Source organism: Durio zibethinus, chromosome 26 (assembly GCF_047325235.1).
Source record: "Durio zibethinus cultivar Kanyao isolate XHJ-2024 chromosome 26, ASM4732523v1, whole genome shotgun sequence".
NCBI lineage: Eukaryota > Viridiplantae > Streptophyta > Magnoliopsida > Malvales > Malvaceae > Durio > Durio zibethinus.
In genome coordinates this window covers 7,223,775-7,245,710 of record NC_143187.1, presented here as the reverse complement: position 1 = coordinate 7,245,710, position 21,936 = coordinate 7,223,775, and the positions used below count along the sequence as shown (strand labels likewise).

Below are 21,936 nucleotides of genomic sequence, written 5' to 3'. Positions count from 1 at the left end.
AAATTAATTAAAAGTAGGAGTCACTTTGTTTGCTAGAACGAATTAAGGGACGAAATATTGAAGGAATTATAAGTACTTGAAAAAGTGTTATAGGCTTATAGCTAGCCGAGGCAGTGGTCACTGGGCTCACGTGAAATTCAACAACTGCAATGATGGTAAGTTCCCAAATTCAGTACAAGCTCATGTGAAATCCAATCAACTATAATCAATGGTTAAGTGGACTGTAAATCATCTAAAGATACAAAATTGCTATCAAATGGCTCTATGAATGCACTAATTTGGCAGCTAGATGGGGGGTGGGCCACTGGTTTTATTGCCTCTTAGTTATGACAATCTATGAAATATCTTCAAGGCGCTAGCTAGATGGGGGAGAACTTGAGTTTATACTCGGGCTTAAAGCCTCGACACTGCTTTCCAGCTGCAATTAATTCTTCCTTGCCATGCCCATATGGGCTTAAGTGTTAGGATAGTCAATCCAAATTCACGTCGTAATAATAGCTGAAGTCAATGAACCAACCTTTTGTAAGCTTATGAATTAAAGCAAATTAATCTTGGGGAACTTAAAACTTATTGTATGATATAGAACCTACACCTGCCTAAGATGAGTTAGCTACAATTAATCCTTAGAATTGCCCCGCAAATAAGAATAATAATAATAATAATAATAATAATAATAATAGAAGGCTTGCAAATTGCTTTTACATATGTACATAAAATCATATCACAATATCAATGTTTGTTGATTGAAGTAATTAAGGAGTTCGATTCTCTTTAAAAATCTTGTAAATGAAGAGAACAAACGTTAGGAGAGCTTACCTCTTTTATAAAATCCAATTTGATTTCATATTAATAGAATTTTAAAGTGATTATCAAAAGATCTCCAAAAAAAAAAAAAAAAACACCATATTACAGTATTTTTTACTAGATGCAGGCATGTGAACGATAGAACATATGGGAGCTGCCATTGGTTATCAACCTTAACCACAAGAAAATAAGGTTTAATGCTTTGAAGAAATAAGTAAGAAAGAAGGGCTTTGTGGCTTAATAAAGCAGATTCATTGATGAGGCCACTTTTCTCAACAAATAGATAGGAAATATAGACAATTTTCAGAATAATTGTGAGATCGATAGGGGAAAAAAGAATTACTTCAGTCGAATATACTTGTTGGAAACACACAATGCTTTTTGCACGCATAAATAAATATATCCCATTACGCCAACCAGCTGAATCACGACTTCAAAATGGATAAACCGGAAATACTAACAATTTTCAGAAGCACAATAATAAAGGTATCGCCCAATGCAGGGAAAGGAATGCATTCACTGTCACTGCTTCGCCATCGCTTCCTCCATCTTTGCTTTTCTGCATCCAAAAATTTTGCACCAAAAATTAGCATATATGGTTGAAATTGGAAAGAGAAAGGAACTGCAATGTGTTTCTGACAGAAGTTTCATCATCAGAAACTTGGGTACTTGGCAAGATGTGCAACAGGTGCTATGATAGGAATTTGTTAGGAATGATCAAACTGTGAAAATGAACAAGCATGATGTTCGAGAAAAAGGGAAGTTTACATGCATTGCTCTCTGCAAGCAATGCTTGGCCATTTTGATGTAAAGTTGAATGATAAGCTGAAATAAGATGGTTAGATATTGGATAAGTTAATCGGAATTTATGAATAATAATTGATACTATTTCTGTCAACTAGAATGTCCTCTTAACAAACTTCACTAAAAAACAGAAGTGGAAGCATAGATTGCAATTCCTCTTTATCATCTATCTTGCATTTATACAGTTAAGCAGTTTGCGCATGTAAAACATTTACATCTACATGCAAAAAGGTAAGCTAAGCGTGCATGATAAAGCGAGAGTCCAGTCAAGTCAGTGTATATGTTTCTGGTAGCGTTTGTTCAATGCCGCCATTTGCCTTTGTATTTCATAAAACCTAAACCAGCTCTAGTTTCACTATGACCTCTTTCTATAGTTAATAGTAAATTAAGGGACTAATTGTAGGAAAACCATGAATTTTTGCAAAAGACCTTTGTGAAAGAAACCACAAAGAGATAAATAAGTAAAATCTCAGAACTGCACAAGAACATGCACTACTGGCATTCCATTTCACTAACTGTATTGTTGTTTGATCATCACACCTATAATCCACATTGGGGTAAGGAGGAAATATGTTTGTGTTACCACTCAATGTATAAACCCAGTTATTGAATCAGCAGAGAGGAAAAAGTAAAACTCATACTTGCCTGCCTATGATACAACAAATTTGGGATTGAGGCATATCATTCATCCAAACCAACCCACATGATCCACTATGCTTTGACTTTTTATCCTCATGGTAAACTATAGAAAAATCATTCCTCGAAGTTTCTTCACTACACCTGACATCCTTTGGGAAAAAATAAATCCCTTTACCTTTTCCAATAATACAGAATGCATGTCTAACAGAATAAATTCAACCCACTTTGGCACTTTTCCAAACGCCCACTTGCAGAAGATGTCAACTAATAAAGCACAATACTAACCTTGCACAGCTTCCAAAGCTGCTGGATGAAACAGTAAGGCATATGTCAAACAATATTAGTTCTAACTGCAAACTGTCTAGTGTGTCCATCCCCAGCCTTTCCTCAAATAGAAATGGAACTTACCCACTTAAATACCTGAATCCTGCTCATTTAGTGTAATAGAAAGTGGCTAAGACTTTGTATTCAAAATTGTGTCCAACTAGGCATAATAGTTTGCTGCCTAAATAAATAAAACTTCAATGACAATTATTCTTTATACATAGTCAAACCTCTGAAAAGGGGACTTTAAAAATGATACAAAGTGTTTGGCCAAACTGGAGAATATGCCTTTTGATAAGTGTCAATCTTAATTTTTTTTTTTTTTTTATGGTTAGCTAATCACCTTATTATTAGTAGTCCTTTCTTCAAGATAGCGGCAAATAATGCAGAAAAAGTGATTTATTCTTCTATGACGAGCATAACAGAGGATTCAAGCAGGTATATGGCAATCCACTTTCACCTTAAAATTTTTGTAATGCAACGCCTCCAGCCACATTACCATATTCATTCTAGCCTTATGCAGCCCCAAAGCATATTAGAACACTTCAAATTCCACCAATTACACATCCTCAATCCCTTATCCCCAGAATTATTATGCTATTCTTACTCAATGCTGTTCTCAGAAGACATTTACCAAGGCTAAACAATCCAGCTATGAGAGAAGCAGGAATTATTCTTTGGATAATGTTTCTTTACTAACATCTAACTTTGATAATATCCGGGGGAGATTTTCTTTTGCATAAGTTAACTCCATTGAATCTAAGAGTGACTTCAACTAGTGTTTTTAAAGAGCCCATGGTGTTTGGTTGAGAAGTTTTTGGATTTTAATGTATGGTATATATCTTGCTACTTCAAAATTTTGTTAAGTTACTAACTGAAAATCATGTTCAAAAGAAGAAGATAACAAGCAATCCCTCCGCTATTTCTTCCTATGTATCAAGAATCTTGAGCATAAACACTAAGGTTTTGCTTGATACAAATGATGAAAAAAGGTAAAGATGAAAAATTAAGCTATAAAGTAGGAAAATGATTATGAATTTCAATCATTAGATTAATAAGTTTTCCATCTTTCTTATCAAACAGAGTATAAGTAAAATATATACAACAAATATTATATACCTAAATGCATTAACAAGGCAGACCAATATCATATGAGGGTGAGTTATGTTCCAGCCATTGCAACATGCATAATTTCATTAATGAAGTTAGAAAATATTTGATTGAAATCTAGGAATCTTTTAAGTCCCTAGAACTAGAGATGTACTTAATCAAGTTTGAATCGATACAGTATTAAGCTCGAGCTCTAGCTTGATTCAAAATTTAAGGCTCGAAACTTGGTTTGAACTCGATTAAATTTTATTTTTCTAATTTCGAGCTACTTAAACTCGATTCGAGATAGATATCGAGCTACTCAAACTTGCTCGATTAAGCTCGATTAATATATAAAAATAAGCTCAATTCTTATATTCGACAAAAGCTCGTTTATTTGTACTCGAGTTCGAGATATTTTATTAATTAAAATAATAAAAATATATTTAAATATAAAAGTTCGATTAAGCTCATGAGCTACTTGAACTGGGTATAAGAATATTCGAATTCGACTCGATTAATGAGTCGAGCTACTTGAGCTCGAGCTTAACTCAATAATAATCGAGTCAAATTTGAATTTTATTTGAATCGAACCCGAGTAGCTTACGAGTACTAATGTATTATTTACATTCCTACCTAGAACAGTTAAATTTGGTTGCATTAACCTTTCATTCACTTTTAAATCTAAATTATAGCACAATTTTCTCTTTTAATATTTAACAGACACCATATAAATATAGATGTATGATTTTTGAAGAGCAATTTTTAACCTAAAGGAAACTGACACTCTAGATAGAGCATATCAGCAAGGCAGGGGGCTTATAAACTATGGCTTCTTTCAATTGATAGAATTTTCAGCTTTGCTGTGACTCACCCAAGTATGAAACTACTAGTAGTATTTTAAAATTAAAGCAAACTTGAATGCACAATGCATTAAGCTGTGGCTGTACACATTGTCCATGTTTCTAAAAAAATCCATGTAATTCATGTACAATTCATAAAAACTTCTGCTATGACATTTCTCTATTTAAAAATATTAAGGTACTAGAAAGTGATAAAAATACCTAAAACTTATCAACCTGTTCAAATCTGCAAAAGCCTTGTTCAAATTTATTCAAAGCTACAAAGCAAAACGCAAAATCCCTGACACCAAAAGGGAATCTTTGGTGAAGATAAAAGACCACAAGAAGAAAAAAAGAAAACCTTGTTCAACATAAAAAGCTACCATTTCAAGAGAATACATCACTTCTTTTCCTTTCTTTTTTTCCTTTAGAAAATAAAGCCAAAGAAAGAGAATGTCAACGTCTAAAACATCAAGAAGAAGATGCATGCAAGCTAATATCAAGATCCTAATATCAATCTAAAGTTTTAGCAGTTTCCTTTTCTACCTAAAATAAAAAAGAAATAACCCTAGCTAGCACTCTAAGTCACCCTTATAAAGACAACTTTAACAATTGAGTGGAATGTGCTCTCAAAAGAAGTAACCATTTTTTTTTCTTGATCTAGGAAATTCTTGAATAAAGTTAAGAAATGGTGATAGCAATTTAAGGAATTCAACAGAATAAAGATTTTTTTTTTTTGGTAGGACTTATTATAAAGATTTAGGTAACAGCTAAACCATCTTGTCTTTTATTTCCTAAACCATCCTCATATATTTTTTGTATCATAAACCTTGCTACTAGAATAGGCAGCATTTTACATTTTATTTCTCTCCTATATCTTTAGTGGTCTGTCAGAAAGTAAGTCTTAAGATAAAACTATAATAGACATATGGAAGAAAGGAAAATGATTTACTTTATAGTCTTCTACAATAAGATTTAGGACTCGTTGAAAGTAACTTTTGCATTTAAAAGTTTTTTTTTACCCAAATGCAATGCTAAACAACAAAAAAAAAAAAAAAATTGACTTAACCATATTTTTATCATCACATTTTTTAAACTCAATTTTTTCAATTTAAACTTTTTTCAATTGCAAGAGCAATGTTAAACTAACCTTTATCCAATACTTCAGATATTCTTTTATTCAGATTCTTAAATAAAAATAATCAAATATTTAAATTCCCAAGTTAGAAATCACTAAAACATTTAATTTGTTGATGTTGAGTTTCAATTTCTTTTGCTGCAGAATTTCTTAAGTTTTTAATAGAAGCTTAATTATTTACAAATTTCTTTATTAGATGAGATTTTCTTTTCTAATAGTACAATTTGTAATTGTTGCCTTATTTTGTTCATTTATTAATTTATTATTTTTTGGCCTAAAAGGAAAGTTTGATAATTGATTTCTATCATTAATCTTTTTGGTCATCAAATGAAGCAAATTATCAATTTTCAACTTTTCAAGCACATTGCTTTAAATGAATTCAAACTACTGACACTTTTTCTTTGTTTGTCTTTACATTTAGTAATTTTTACAGTAAGAACAGTGACAGCTCATTTACAATAACATATAAAATTAAAATCTGCCTTCATCCTTTCAAAACCTAGAAAAACACTTACCTTGGAAGCAACCATTTGTCTTGAAGTTTGAAAGCTCGAGGTCTTACATGCATGGATTTTTCCTTTTTTCCAGATCTAATTTACCCCTAATCCTTTAACAACTCAAAAACCTGACAGTTAGCTGATCCATTGCCATGTGGTGCAGTTGTGGCAGAACTAAATTAAGGTTCAGTCACATCGATCCTATTTCAAAAGTAAAACTTTTCTTTTGATTACAATCAAAATTCAAAAGTAAACTATAATTGTTCTATTCAGTGCCCAGCGAGGCTTGGCCATCAAGAAACTAACACCTGGCAATGGATTCATAGATGTTAGGGTGAAGGGAACCAGGAAGAGAACAAACAAGCAGACAACCAGCCGATCCTTATTCACAGCAATCCATGCAGGAATCATAAAAAAGACAGTATAATACTTGATACCCACAAAATAAATCGCCCCAATGGGAGACTTCTTTATTAATACCAAGAAAGTGAGTGATTCATGGTACTACCGCTATAAACAAGCACAACACGTAAATCCAAAAAGCAAGCCAAAAATGAAAAATAAAAAAGCAACTCTAGACATCAGCGAAAGAGAGGGAAAATGAAAAAAAAACAAAAACCTTTTGTCAAGAATGAAGCAAAAGAGCTAAACAGGCACAAAAATATAGAAGCTAATTAAGAAAAATAAAGCAAAGGGAATACGTTTGAATGTCAAATACTACTAGTAAAGAACTTTAATTAAATGAGGCTGTTCAGCTTACCAGAGAAAAGATGGGGTCAAGAGGAAACGTCTTCAGGAAACTGATTAGTTCTTTCCTTTTCCTTTCTGGTCTGAGCTCTTGCTTCCATCCCGATAGCAGAGCTGCAAGCGGCCATCTAATCCAGCTGGGAACTGATGGTAGTGATGATTCTCCATTGGTGGTGTACCAATGTAGAAGGGTGATGATCCGTCTATGGAAGAAAACCTCTGGAGGTGATGAGGCAAAAAAGACGGAGAATTGGACTGAAGGGTCCCCCTATTGAAACCAGCAAGGCCGGAAGAGATTGTGAAGTTAAGGTTGTAGTCACCCCCTGGCCCCGGTTGTGTTGTCGCCACCGGGATCAGATGGTCAGGATTTGGAACAAACGAAAAATGCTGCAACTCTTGATGATTTTCACCCGACACAGTGAATGGTGGAATTGATATTGGTTGTGGCAAAGAGTTTCCTAGTTGGATTTGTCCTGGAAATCCTGAAGAATGAGGACTTCTTGAAGAGGAAGAAGGGCCTAAGAGCCCAGTGGGAAAGTAATCCATTTGAGTCACAGGCCACTGCCTGGCAGTATTAGCCTTGTGGAAAAAATCAGGCTCCGCATTGGGGTTTTGATGAGCTGAAGCTGTAGGACTAGTATTATTGTTGCTAACACTGCCAATACCACTGGTAAGTAACTCCGTAAAGGAGTTTTGAGAAATGGGGTTCACATTTTGGTGGTGTGCAATGCGAGACTCATGCTCTTTCTCCTTTTCTTTTGCTGCCCTTTCCCTGGCTCGTTCCCGGGCCTTTACACGGTTCACACGGATCTCGGACCTTGAAAGGGATAAACCCGAGTTCTTACTAGTCTCAGACGTGCTACTGCAAGCTGATTTGGACAAAGAAAGGTGTTGGCTTTGGTTTTGTTGGTAATTGTGTGGATCACCATCTAACTCTACTTCAGCTGAGTCGAACCCTTGTTCTGTTCCCCCACTTTCTCTTTTCTCATTATTCAATTGCTTTGGTCTATCAGGAAATGAACTGTTAAGTGAAGGAAGCTCCGCAATTGCATCAGCAGCAGCTTTAATTAGCCACTCTACAGCTTTACTAGGCTGATCATAGCCCAACCGATCTTGTAGATCGTAAAATTGTATAGCTGTGGTGACAGATAGCCTTACCCTCCTGTCTCTTGACCCTTTTGAAGTCCAAACCTTGCTGTGCCGATCTTTGCCACCGGAGGCTCGAGAAACCCTAATAATTCTCGAAGAGTGGTGCCAACCTCGAAGCGGATTAGTACCAACAGTGTCAGCACCAGCACCACCCACCCCTCCTCCTCCTCCACCGTTTGCACCAGACCTTTTGATGAGCTCCCCGTCTTCCTCATCATCAGGGTAGTTGTCACTACCTTTTTGGCCTATCTTGCTTGAGTCATTTCTTTCATTACCAACTCTCGAGAACTTAAAGGCTTGTGTCTGAATGTCATCCACCTCCATACCAATTTCATTCCTTTTGTCACAGACTAAAAACTCAAAACCTCCCCACCCCAAACAATAACCCCCACTTACCTTTTGTCCTTTTCTTTTGTTGTGTTTATTTCACTTGCAAAGAGATAGAGAGAAAATCTAGGGTTTTGGAGTAATGTTAGAAAGAGAAAGAGGAGATGATGGTGGAGGTGTGAGGGAAGAAATGCAGGTGGGGTTGAGATGTTCTATGCATTGAATATTGATGACTAGTATACAGAGAGTACTTTGGTTATGTAGTGATAAAAGGCCTTTTTTTACGCTTTGAGATATCACGGTCCAAGTCAGGAGACTATCCTGCCTCGTTCAAGCTTTTTGCAGTTGCAGTGCTTTCAAAAGCAAAGCCTGAAAAATGGCAGCCACAGTCTGTAACAAAATAAAAAATAAAAATAAAAATTAGATAAGGCAAAAGCATCTAGACTTCAAATATGGCGTTTGACAAACTGGTTTTAAGTTTTAACCACACAAAAATAAAACTCGTATAAGCAGTAACTAACTCATCGGCCATTGCAGCACAACAACTGAGCCTGAGACTCTGAGACCCTAAGCTGAGAGAGATCTGACTTCTGCTATTTTGTTTTGTTATATTGTACTTAAGGGGCTAAAAAAACCTTATAAAAATCTAAAGTCTTGTAAAGACAATAAGCCTTTAACAAAAGTTGAAATAGAAAGCTTTCCTTGCAATGTATAGCTGCTCTATATATATACCTTGAATCTGAGACAGACCCTCTTTTCTGCTTCACAATTAAGCTAAAGAAAAGAAGCAGTTGCTGTACGATTGGCATTGATCTGAAGCCAACCCTTTTTCTTTCTTAATTTCTTCTCTCTTTTCTCTCGCTTCAGTTATTTAAAGCTTTTTTTTTTTTGGCAGCTGACCCATAAAAATGGCAGAATCCACCACCACCAACACTATTTAGCTCAACACAAACCCCCATTAATAAATCAGATGTTTCTGAAATTACCAACAAAGAATAAAAGCTCTTTTTATATATATATAAACGTATTTGCTCACTTTGAACAATGTTGGTTGTTGTAACAGGTGTCGAGTTCTCAGCAATGAACATAACAAAATAAAAGGTATATTTTGATTTTTCTTTTCCTTCACTGATTGAAGTGAAAAAAACAGATCTTTTGTAGTACAACTTAGAATCCAAAGCCACAACAACAGATCTGCAACTCTTCCTCAGGTACTTTGAAGAAAGCTTCAGCTCTAACCAGATCAGTTATCTGCAACAACAACAACAAAATAACAACAAATGAAAACTCCTGAGATATATGATTAGCTTCTCCATAAATGTCAACTGTATCATCAATTTCCATCGCCAATTAAATCCTCATAAAAAAGCTAAAACCTTTTATACCTGTAATTTTCAGCTCATTTAAAAAGATGGGTGCTTTAGGCCGGTTCTCCTTAATCTCAAAAACAAGTAGTAAAAAAGATTTCATTTTTATACATGTAGGTTCCAAATTGAAACACAAGCTTTAAAGCATCAAGTTTACTTTTTTTAGCTTAAAAAAAAAAACAGACTAAAGAGAAAATTAAACATTCAAAGAAACAAAATTACTATAACTAGAGAGAGGAGGAATCAGAAAGAACCTTGGAACAGAATTTTCTTTGCCTTAACAAAAGTAATAAAACAGGTAGCTAACTTCTTTGGCTTTTTTTTTTCCTTTATTTTTGCCTATAGTCAGCTTCCCTTTTAACTTCCTACAAAGTAATGAAACAAAACTTTCATTAGCAAGCAAAAGCCATTGAATTCACTTGAATTTTCATACCAAAAAAAAAAAAAAAAGAAGATTTATTGAACAAAAAACAAAAAACTTACAGCTAAGTTAGGGTTGAGCTATTTGGCAAGAGAGGCTTAGGGCAAGAAGTGGAACAGAAAAATCCAAGAAAATGGGAATTGGTAGGGTAAGAGGAGAGGAAGATATTTGGAAGTGAGGGGTGTGTCTGTGTTTATGAATATGTGAAGAAGAAAGAAATAAAGGAAAGAGAAAAGAAAAGCTTTCATTCCATCCCTATTCGAGCAAATAACCGGGCTTATCGGAAAAAGACACACTGCGCTGTTCCAATGTATCCTCCTCCACCTTTTGCCCCTTATTCCCTCAACATTTACTTATTTGCCATTCCCTTAATTATTTTTATTAGTATAATCTTAAAAATTATTTTAATTATAGATATATAGTATTTTTTTTACATACTTAATTTGTGTTTTTGTCCGTTAATTGTACTTCAATTTTATAAGTAAATTTCTTCAAATAGGTTTTAATTTCATAGATTAATTACTCGTATGAAGTTTTTTTATAAGTAATTATAAGTATGCATTTTGTCTTCTTTATTATTGTGGTACTATCATCTTTTATTTTTCTATTGGAGTTGGAGTACGATGTAGTTTTACTTTTTATAGTTCATAAATACAAGGGCTAACATCATCATTTTTTTACATCTAAATTGCCTTAGTTTCTCTTCTTTCTTTTTTCAATAATAACAGGAATAAATTTATTTTTAGAAATAGAAAGATGAAACAAAAGTTGCAAATGATTTACTTCTTGTTGTTTGCCTAGGTTATTTCTTTGCATTGATTTAATACATATAATAAATTGGCTGATGCACCATCAAGCCATTAACCTATCCCCTTAAAAGCAAAAAAATATATATATATAGTTCTTCAGACCATTTTTTTCTAGAAATATGTTCAAGTTCAACTTTTTAACAAATTCATGCTGCATTGTAATTTTCCTCTTAATAAATTTGAAATTGGAAGATGAAAGAAGAAAATGAAGAATTGAAACTTAAATATATATAGAGAGAGAGGTTCAAGAAAATTTTTTGCTTAATGTTGACATAATTTCTGATCTTGGTGGGATGGAGGTTGAACTGAAAAACATATCGGATCTATCATAAAAAAAGGTCAGGGACATCAAAAGTATTATTTCAAGGCGTGTTCCAAAGGCAGCATCAAAGAAGAAATCAGAAAAAAAATGTAGAGTAAAGAACAACATAAGACTGGCTATTTTTTCTTTTATATCTCATGAATAATGATGTAAATAGTTATGCACATGTAGACACTAATAACGTGGTAACTAGAATATTGAAAACACGACAACATGCAAATAATTACCATGAAAAAATTTTATAAATGAATGTGCATGTTTAACTAATCTTTTGTTTCCTCTTTATATACCCTCTAAACACAAAGTAAACTTCATTGAATACAAAATTCATGCAGTATTAATTATGATAAATGCAAATGCCTAATCTAATTAGTGCAGTGAAAGATTTTGACGAGAACTATTAATAGAAATAACCTGAATAATACATCAAATAAAGAAGATAATACATGGATGGCACATTTTTAAACTTCAATAATCTCACACATACTCAAAATTCTCCCATAATTGTATTAATTAAAAGCCTTTAAATTTGCATGTTTTGAGTAGTATAATTTTATGAACAGTAAAAATCATCTCCCAAAGCCATAACAATAACGTAAACACTTGCATATTGATTATCTTCACCTTATCACAGAATCAAATTGAATTAAGCTTCGATTAAATTTCAATTGTTGGAAATATTGACTCAAATCTTATAAGAGATTTGTTTGAGATTTGTTAGATATTTAGTTGAGATTTATCAAATTACTTGATGGACAAGAAGATTTACAAAAGAAGAATTTTAAGAGAAAAAAGATTCTTAATAGGTAAGTTTGACTTGTAAGAGAAGAATTCTAAAAGGAAAGATATTCTTAATAGGTAAGTTTGACTTACAAGAGAAAAATTCTAAGAAGAAAGGAATTTTTAATGGACAAGTTTTTATGGTTATAAATAGGTGAATTCTCTACAAGATTAAGTATGAGAAAAAGATGTAAGAGAGTTGTAGGGTTTTGTGGGATAGACACCCTATAGGAGTATTGAGACTCTACGTTTTATGAGCGTGTATGTTTATTTATGAGTAGACTAAAAGAGACTGAGAGGGTCCACATAGATATGATGTATGAGAGCATATGGGTATGTGTTTGGTTATGTTGAAAGGGTGCACAAAGATTTGAGTTTGTATTTGTTTGAGTTGAGAATACTCCATAAGACTAAAGAAAATTGAGAGTGTCTTATGAGTATTGATTGTTGAGTGAAGTTGATGATTTGATGTATGTTTATAATTCTCTATAACTAGTGGATCTTATTTCTCATCCGTGGATGTAAGTTAGTTAAATCAAATCACGTTAAATTATTGTCTTTTGTGTATTTGATTTATTATTTGATTTTACTTCTACTGGTATAATTGGATTGAAGGTTTTTAGCCCAACATCAAAGTGTATCAATGAAAAAAAAAAAAAAAAAAACCTTTTGGCCATTCCCAACCATACAAATTACTCTCTAAAGACTATTTGTTTTAATTAGTTTCCCCTGAATGTATCTATAAATAAATATACATATATATATATTTCAATTGGTTCTAGTTAAATAATCTTCTCTACTAGAATTCAATGGGATTTTTAGTAATCTCTACTCGCAATAATCAATCCTTACTCATAAAATGCCATTACTGGCAATGCCACCAACAGAAAAGTTAATTTCAATTCCTCTTCCAAAAGGGTAATTGATAGGGCACATCATTTACATTTAATTATATATAATAAAACTAGAGGTTAAGTAAGATAAATGTCAGTAGTTGCATAAATGATGATGTGATTTGCAAATAAAATATTGAAATTTTAGTTTTAGTAATTGTAGGATTCAATTATCAACAACCTCAAGTGAAAAAATCAACAATTGCATCCAAATGATTAATTTGGATGAAAAACACAGGTGCCACACCTGCCATATTGAAGAAAAAAAAGAATTAATTATCATCATCTTCTAAAAACATTAATTTCATGCTTCAACTGGTATAGCCATTGGGGTTGAATTGAAGGTCATGTAATTGCCACCACGTGCAAAACAAATAAGATAAATACTTAGACATATAGCTTACATATGCCTCTCATTATTGTGTATACAAGGTTGTTTGGGAGTTAGGACAGACAATTCTCTATTAAGATACAACTGGAAAGGCAGGAATCCCTTGCGCAACCAATATTCCATTCCTCCGAAATATTTGTCATGATTGATTTTCATGGAGTTAAAAAAAAAAAGTATTAATTTTAATGTATTTAATATTAAAATTTAAAATTTGTTTCAAAAAGTAAAAAAATTATAAAAAAATTTAAAATATAAAAAGTAAAATTTTTAGATATTCAAAAAAGAAAATAAAATATAATTTTGAGATATTCTAAAAAAATGATAAATAAAAAAAAATGAAACAGAGAGAATAATTAATTTAAGGCAAGTAATAATTGATCTGCTTTTGCTTCCCTTCGAGCTAAGATTGCAAATTAAGGCTTTGGTTTTTCAGTTTTTTCATGAACTTGTACATTTTGTCGGTTGTGATACAAAAGCATAAATGCATAATGTCAATTTTGATTATAAAAAAATTAAATAGATTATTCAATGCAAATATCTTTTTACTTAACCTTTACTTATTTATTGGTTTACTCATTTGGTTATTGTGTTGATATGTCCTTTTTATTTTCAATTTTAATGTTTTACTAATTATTTTTATTGAAATTTTCATAAATTTATTCAAAAAACCCTACTTACCTTATCATTAATTTTCACAAATAAAAATGCAAAAACAAAATCATCAAATTGACCAAAAAAATTTTAGATAACTTGTTAATAATTGGAGCCAGATTTTGGTACCTAATTACGTTTGGGAAGGGATCTCTCTGTATATTGGTAATGTAATTCATCCATTCCCACTTAAATCAGAAAATTAAATTTGCCTTTCCTAATTATAAAAAAAAAAAAAGTTACTCTGCCAAGTGTGTTTCACTCATTGGGTAAAAAGGGAAAAAGCAATTCAAACAACTTAGTATCAACAAATCTATGAACAAAATAAAGAAAGGGAAATTAAAAAAAAAAAAAAAGAGTGAAGGGCCAAAAAATCATATTAACTATTTTAATATCATAAAATAAATACCAATATAATAGTAATAATTAAAACATTGAAACCCTAGTTGGCCTTTGTAGGGTCATATTAGTAATTATAACAAGATTTGAAGGGTTAACGTTAGGATGATGGAAAATATAGCAGCAAAATAAAAAGTCTTTCGTTTTTCCCCAACCAAATGTCGAGTTGAGAACTGCGGGCACTCACTCATTCTCCCAACTAATAAAAAACTTTATTACAAAAAGAAAAAGCTTTTGGGGTCACTTAAACTCACTGATAAAACATTTTTAAGCAAAAATTTGAAGGCATAAAGGATTTAATTAATGTGATGTCCGTACGAGTAATGAATTTGATGGGCCATGGAAGCACCAAAAACCCACTATGATCCCTTTGCTGGCAAAACAGTAGCAGCACCATTGCCATGGGAGACACCACTTAATCTTGGCACCCTTTCATAATACTAGTAAACAATAACTTGGGGATAAAAACATGGGCGAGCCAATTTTTTATGTATAGATTTTGATTTTTAATGTAATTAAATTTCAATTTTCATGTGAATATGTATAAAATACAAAAATATGTAAAATTTTGGACCATCATGCGCTTAAATGGCAATGAACTTTATATATATATGTAATACTTGCTTTATGAAATTGAAAATTTATTCAATCTGCTATCTTAATTTTTTATGTTTGTGTAATATGGTCAATCATATTATAAATATAATTAATATTTTATTCAATGACCTGACATACACTAAGCGAATGATGATAATTGATATATATGTAAGCACTTACGTATCGATCATATGTAAATGTTTATATAAGCATGATATGTATTAACATTGTTCTCTTATGATTAACAGATCCTTCACTAATTAAGAGGTTATTAAAAGAAATGTTGAAACTTAATTTAAGAGCTTATGTTAATTGGGCGAATTCAATTAAGATTTATGTTAATTCGTTTATTAGCTATATATATATATGTATATGATGGTTTATTCATTGATTTATTATATTATCTACAATTATTGTAATATAATTAATTAATTATAATTTAAAATTATATAAAGATCATTAAAATATTATATAAAACTCAAAATTATATGTGATGAATTTTTATATAATTTTTTATTATAATTAAATAATTATGATATTATAATAAAAAATTATAAATAAAATGCTTCCGATAATACATACATATTAAAGGCTATTTGTTTAAGATTAGATTTTCTCGTTGTGGTAGCAAACAACATTTTAAATGTGAAATTAGAGGCAATGAGAAGGTATTGTAAAAGCTAAGAGAAGCAGCCAAGTTGGATTGAGATCGTTTTGTCATTTTTGTTGCTTACCCATCATTCATCTTCGTCTGAATTCGCATGTGACCACCATGCCTACAAATGATTATATATCCAAAATTCAACAGCTAACGTTCTGCACTCAAATTTCAAGATCTCCATTGATGATTAAGCTTTTTATCAACTAATTAAGGCCCTTTTTAAACAATGAATGATCTTAATTAAGTCCCAATTTAAAGCTTTTTTCTTTTAAATTCTGTTAGAATTTTTCTAATTGTATTGATTTGTTAACTTATTTATTAGTTATATTATGTGTTTTCGTAGAAAAAAAAAGGCCTTAGGATGCGGGAAAAGTGATGTGAAATTTAGCAACCTTAGTGACACATGAATCAAACAGAACAATTAAAAAAAAAAGATATAAAGTTCAAACCAACCAATCAAAATCGAATCCTCTAAAAGGTCAACAAAATTTGAGTTGGCTAGAGTGGATGCTCCAAAACTTGAAAGTGCATGAGATCAAGTGGCATGGAAAATCCTCCAACCAAAGCTATAGATATAGATATTATACCTATCTACTAAAAGCGAAAGCTACCCTCTCTCTCTCTCTCTCTCTCTCTCTCTCTCTCTCTCTCTCTCTCTCAAATATGATGCCTGATGGCCTCCATTATTTCTGTACTAAGTACGAACCAAATTTCCATTTTACCATCATTTTTTCCATATGAGTAGGGCATGGAAGTTGGCTAAGCATAGGACACAGAGGAACCAGCACATGCGATAGTACTGTTAAAAAAAAACTACATATATTTATGCGGGATTAAGGGAAAAAAATGATGGTCATGGTTGTATCATGTTTCTTATCCAAATCAAAGTAATGTCTCCCCCCAAATACCAAAAACAGATCTCAGAAAAAAAAAATCTTCTGTTACCATATAAATGCAAAAAAAAAAAAAAAAACAAAAAAACAAAACTCTAACCCAAAAGCGTGTTAACTCGCAATCCAATGTTCAATCACTTGCCGGTTAAAAGAAGCCAAACCTTAATATGATCACCCCCATTCCCCCCACTTTCTCTAATCTTTCACAATTTTAACATTAAATTAAACAAAACCCTAATCAAGAATATTACAAAAAAGAAAGGAATAAATGGGTCAGTAGTGAGTGGTGATAGTAATAGTAGTAGTAGTAGTATATTTATTTAGTATTGGTAACATTTTTATAACACGGGGATCTTTTCATATTTAATTTAGTTTATTTTTTAAAATAATAACACATTTTTTTATTAGTTTGATGTATTTAAAATTTTATTTTTAAAATAATTTTACATGAATTTAATTAAAAAAAGAAGAGTATTTTTCCTTTGGCGTGGGTTTAATACTAATAATGTAATTAATACTTCATCATGAAAATTGAAAAATAGCAATGGGAGGAAATGAAAAGCGTAAGGTTGAGCTGTTCAATGCAAAAGAAGGAGTGGGGTAGTGGTGACGACAGAGTTTTAGGCTCGAGAGAGAGAGAGAGAGAAGCAAAGGCACGTGTCATGGTCTGGAGGGAAAGTGAGGGTGTGTAATCTATCAATGCATTGGCTGACTTCTCGATGACAGAAAGAGAAAAAGACGATACTTTTCATGTGTCTCTCCACTCTCCACACCATAGCACGTACGTGTCATGATCTTCGTCAAACACAAAAAAGTTTGATTCAAAGCGTTTTTTTAGGGTTTCAACTTTCATCCAATTTTTTTATCTCCGGAAATTTTCTCATTCTTTTTCGGGGCTTTTGTTTGTTCCCCCCTTTTTTTTTTTTTTTTTAAGTACTTATTTGTTTTTGTTCACTTAAGTAGTGAATTAAACAAGAATTAAACAATAAAGTACGACTAAAGAGCAAAAAACATGTGTCGTATATGTATCTACTTTTGAAAGAATTGGACATTACCTACATGTTGGAGCCATGGAAAGTTCATGAAAATTATTTCATAAAGAACTTTTTTTATCTAACGTGAAATGACAAAATTCACTAATATTCTAAACTATCGATATTTTGTACTTTAATTTCAAGTCAATAGTATTGTCATTAAAGATGTTGATTTTATTTATATTTAATAAAAATTTAATTTTTTATTTAAACGAAAATAAAAATAAATATAAGTATTACATTATGAGAATAAGAATAAATATAATTTTAAATTTTTATTAAATATAAAAATAGGAATAGATAGCACATATCTTGTATCGTATCTTATATATATTTAATAAATAATTTTTTTATTAAATAATATAAATTATTATTTTAAATTAAATAATATTAATACATTTTTATTTAAAAAACTATATATTAATATATATATATTTGTAAAAAGATTATATAAAAAGTTAAAAAGTTAAAAAAATAAATTTTGATCTATATTTTTTTACAAAATTATAGATACAAATATTACATATACCCATTAAATACCTACATAGATGAAAATGAAAATAAATTTAAAATATTTGTTAGATATATAAGGATGAATATAATATAAAAATCCAAAAATAGAGATGGAAATAAAAAATGCTTTACCCATTCCATATCTTACCTATTAACATTACTAACTATAATTGATTAATATAAGATGGAATGTTGTTTACCAAGAGGTTGTTATGCATATATATAGAATTAGCCTCTAGAACAATTACCTTGAAACTTTAACATTAAATTTTAGATTTCTATATATTTTTCTATTGTAATTAATCCATCTAGTACTAGCATTATTTTAGCTTTTATTTTATTGAACTTAATTAATTTTAAATACTAGTAGTACAAATCATTTTAAAAACCTTATGGAGATTAACTGACTACTCCAAACATGCATATTCCAAATATATTATTCTTTTGTAAATTGATTTGATTTGGCATTGGTGATTATTGTCATTAGGGGTGTAAATACATTAATATTTGTAAGTTATTTGGGTTTAACTTGAATAAAACTCAAATTCAATTCAGTTATTATTAAATTAAGTTTGAGCTCGAATATCTTAATTTATCAATAGAGTCGAGTTTAAATATTTTTATATTTGATTCGAGTGACATGCGAATCTAATCGAATTTTTATATTTTAAGATATTTTAATTATTTTAATCAATAAAATATTTTAAACTCGAGCTTAAATATAAATAATTAAATTTTTGTCGAATATAAAACTTAAATTTATTTTTACATGTTAATTAAACGTAATTGAATAATTTAAAATAATTTAATTTTTATTTTGAATCGAACTCAAATTAAAAAAAAATTCAATTGAATTCAAGCTAAGTTTCTAACCTCAAATTTAAAATCGAATTCAAACTTAAATTTAATATTCTATCAACTTAAATTCGATTGATCAAACCCTTAGTTGTCACAAGCATCCAGTCACCCAATGGTATCCTAAAAACAATAGAGAGACTGACATGAGAGGGCACTGGTGATTCATTGTCAAAGATATTTAGGTGACCTCTCAAACACCAAAAATATCCTTTGCCAGATTTAAAAATAAAAATCATTTACTATTAAAATTTTAAAGAATATTTCACCTATAATTATTGTTATTATAATCTTATAGTTAGTAAATCACAAAAGAAAAATAAAGTTATATAGAGATCCATCTCTTAAAAATATAGACTTTATATAATTTTTTTTTATAAACTTTACATAATACTAAATTATAATTGATTAATTATATTACTTATATTCTTAAAATTTTGATGTGGTTTTTGGTAAAAAAAATCTGAACAATCACCAATAATTGCATAGATATATGATCCTTGATTGAACATTAAAATTTTAATTTTGGTGATTAAAATTAAAATAATAATTTTAAATAAAATTAATGTAATTTATTATTCAAATTCATTAATAAATATTCAAACATAATATAATCAAATAAAATAAAATCAATTATTTATTTATTTATTATTCATTACGGTCGTTACTCTTGGATTTTTTTTTCAGCTTATAGAATTTAAAATAGATTTGATTTTGGGAAGTATCTCAAACCTATGCTTAACTTTATCTTGTGAACATCAAACCTAGCTATTGCTAAGATTTATCTCCCTAGTCCATATTCAAACCGTGTTGACCATGATTTGGGTTCACTTTTCCTTCTTTTTTTTTTTTAATAAAAACTTTTTATGAGTAAAATTCCTTTAAAAAAAAGTAAAATCCTAATATCTACACCTTTTTAAAATATTAGAAAAAAAAACATTTTTAAACACGTGGTTTAAAATTATTTCTTTTACCATATTATTAAACATAGATTTGTGCACCAAATATAAAAAAAAATTAAACATACAATATTAGTTATTTTGATTTACCTAAAGTGTCAGAGCATGGAGATGATGAAACATGATATCAATAAAAATTTTAGGTTTGAATATTCTTAACGTTTTGTTTGGACGGGAATGCAACAGAGACAAATGATTTTATAGGGGAGCCAGTTTGTGGCCCAAAAATCGATCTTCCTACAAACAGTTCGCCATTTTTTAAGTGTTATAAGACCCAAAGACTATCCAATTTCCCTATTTTTTTTTTTTTTTGGAAAAGAAAATTTGAAGTTACCTATCATGCTTTATTATTTATAGGATGACCAAGAGCTGAAGGGGTTTATTTTCTTTCATCACTACCATATTATATATATAAGATGCACTCACGAACTGTAAAAATCATATTTTGTAAGTGATGATTAAAATTTTATTGAGAAGAAAAGGAAATAACTAGACTCGAGCTGAAGATAGGAAGATCTAACCCTTTAAATATACTGAAAATTGTAGTTGGCCTATACATATTCACTTAGTTTTATAAAAGCAAATTAATGAAAATGAAAAAGAATTGAAATCCGTATTAGTTCGAATATATATTTTAAGTTTGGAGGCTTTCGGAGATGTAATAGAGTTAGAAAAGAAAATCTTTTGGGTTTTCTTTTATTTTAAGTTTAATTATTAAAAAAAAAAAAAAAAAACCATTGGCTTTGCAAAACTGATACTACTATTCGCATAGCCTCTCCTTCGAAAATGAAGTTGCTTGCAACTTAAGACAGCAGACAACAATTATTCCCAAAAGCGACATGATTTCTTGTAGTAATTTTCAGGGGAAAACGTGATTTTCAACATATCTCTTTCAAACAAGAACGCTCCATCCATGCTTCTTAACAACTTTAAACCCAAAAGCAACTTTCTATTTTGAGAAAGATTGGTAAACTACACATGCTTCCCTCCCCTACTATTGCAAATATCAATTGGTTCACTCAACCACCAACTTTTTAAGTGGCTATAGCTCTTTGACTCTCATTCTTGTTTAGAGGCTTATTTAGTCTCTTAGGTCTTTGCTTTTACTGTCAAAGAATGCAACATTCTTGTCCACTTTTCATCTCAAAAATCATGATTTGAGAGTTGTAATGGAATATTAACTTAGATATATAAAATTGGGCCTAAGTATTTGTTTAGTAAATGGCGTGGGGGACTAATATTCCTTTTGGAGGCTATAAATTGATTAACAATTTTTTTGTACTAATTTGCGCATTAAAGTGTCGCAAAATATTACTTATGATACCGTTTAACCTTTTTTTTTTTTTTTTATAATAGGTTGATACGTTCCACATTTTTTATCTCGATTTCTAATAAACTTTTCCATTATCAAACTAGAAATTACATCAGTAATAAATTTCTTTGTTTATACATTGCAAGAAAACTGTGCTAGTAAGATTCCACAATACTATTAACTGAGTAGTTGAATTTTATTTTGTTTGTGGCTCTTACAATATTTGACTTTTTATCTTTGTAACCATGTGTTTGATTTGTCATATTCGAGGCCGAATCGCAAACCATGTGAGGATTTTAACCATCTTAGCATGTTGCCAAAACATGAAAAAAAAATAAATAAATATTAACAAGGAGAAAAATCCTCGTCTCAATTCTCACTCATGGGCTTATTAGTAATTTTAACATGAGTTTTTTTGGGTAAAATTTTTTTCTTGTTCGTATTGGTGGCGGGGATGGAGGAAAGCTAATTGAGACGTGGGGTATGGGGCTGCTGCTGAGTTTGTTTGCCTGTTTCTATAATGGGATTGGTCGAGTCCAATCAACTTGATCACGTTGTAAAGTTTGCCCGATCAACTTTCCACCCATTGTTAGGAGCCCAACTGGGTGGCTATAATAAAAATAGTAAACACTTTAATTTGAAGTGACAATATTTTATGTTGGGCTTCGCCTACTTAAGCCTTGAGCCCAAAACCTATCTTCTCCTCCTTCTCTACCCCC

At 30.8% G+C, this 21,936-nt stretch overlaps 1 protein-coding gene across 3 annotated transcripts; it reads right to left on the bottom strand.

The window, feature by feature from the left end:
* Positions 1 to 1,019: 1,019 nt before the first annotated feature.
* On the bottom strand, positions 1,020 to 10,427 carry LOC111274838 (transcription factor TCP2-like). 3 transcript variants are annotated; one of them, XM_022859780.2, is made up of 5 exons: positions 10,211 to 10,427; positions 9,982 to 10,092; positions 9,397 to 9,611; positions 6,898 to 8,750; positions 1,020 to 1,363 (listed from the first exon to the last, which is right to left on the bottom strand). In XM_022859780.2, the coding sequence occupies exon 4, from the start codon at positions 8,355 to 8,357 to the stop codon at positions 6,942 to 6,944; it is 1,416 nt and encodes a 471-aa protein (XP_022715515.1). In that variant the 5' UTR covers positions 8,358 to 8,750; positions 9,397 to 9,611; positions 9,982 to 10,092; positions 10,211 to 10,427; the 3' UTR covers positions 1,020 to 1,363; positions 6,898 to 6,941. The 3 variants fall into 3 exon arrangements, with proteins under 3 accessions (XP_022715515.1, XP_022715517.1, XP_089611531.1); XM_022859782.2 differs by having other exon boundaries at positions 9,093 to 9,611; positions 10,211 to 10,399; XM_089755405.1 differs by lacking the exons at positions 9,397 to 9,611; positions 9,982 to 10,092; positions 10,211 to 10,427 and adding an exon at positions 8,882 to 9,062.
* Positions 10,428 to 21,936: the final 11,509 nt, after the last annotated feature.

Coding starts and splice junctions, on each gene's coding strand:
- LOC111274838 (XM_022859780.2), bottom strand. CDS start 8,357: ATGGAGGTGGATGACATTCAGACACAAGCCTTTAAGTTCTCGAGAGTT.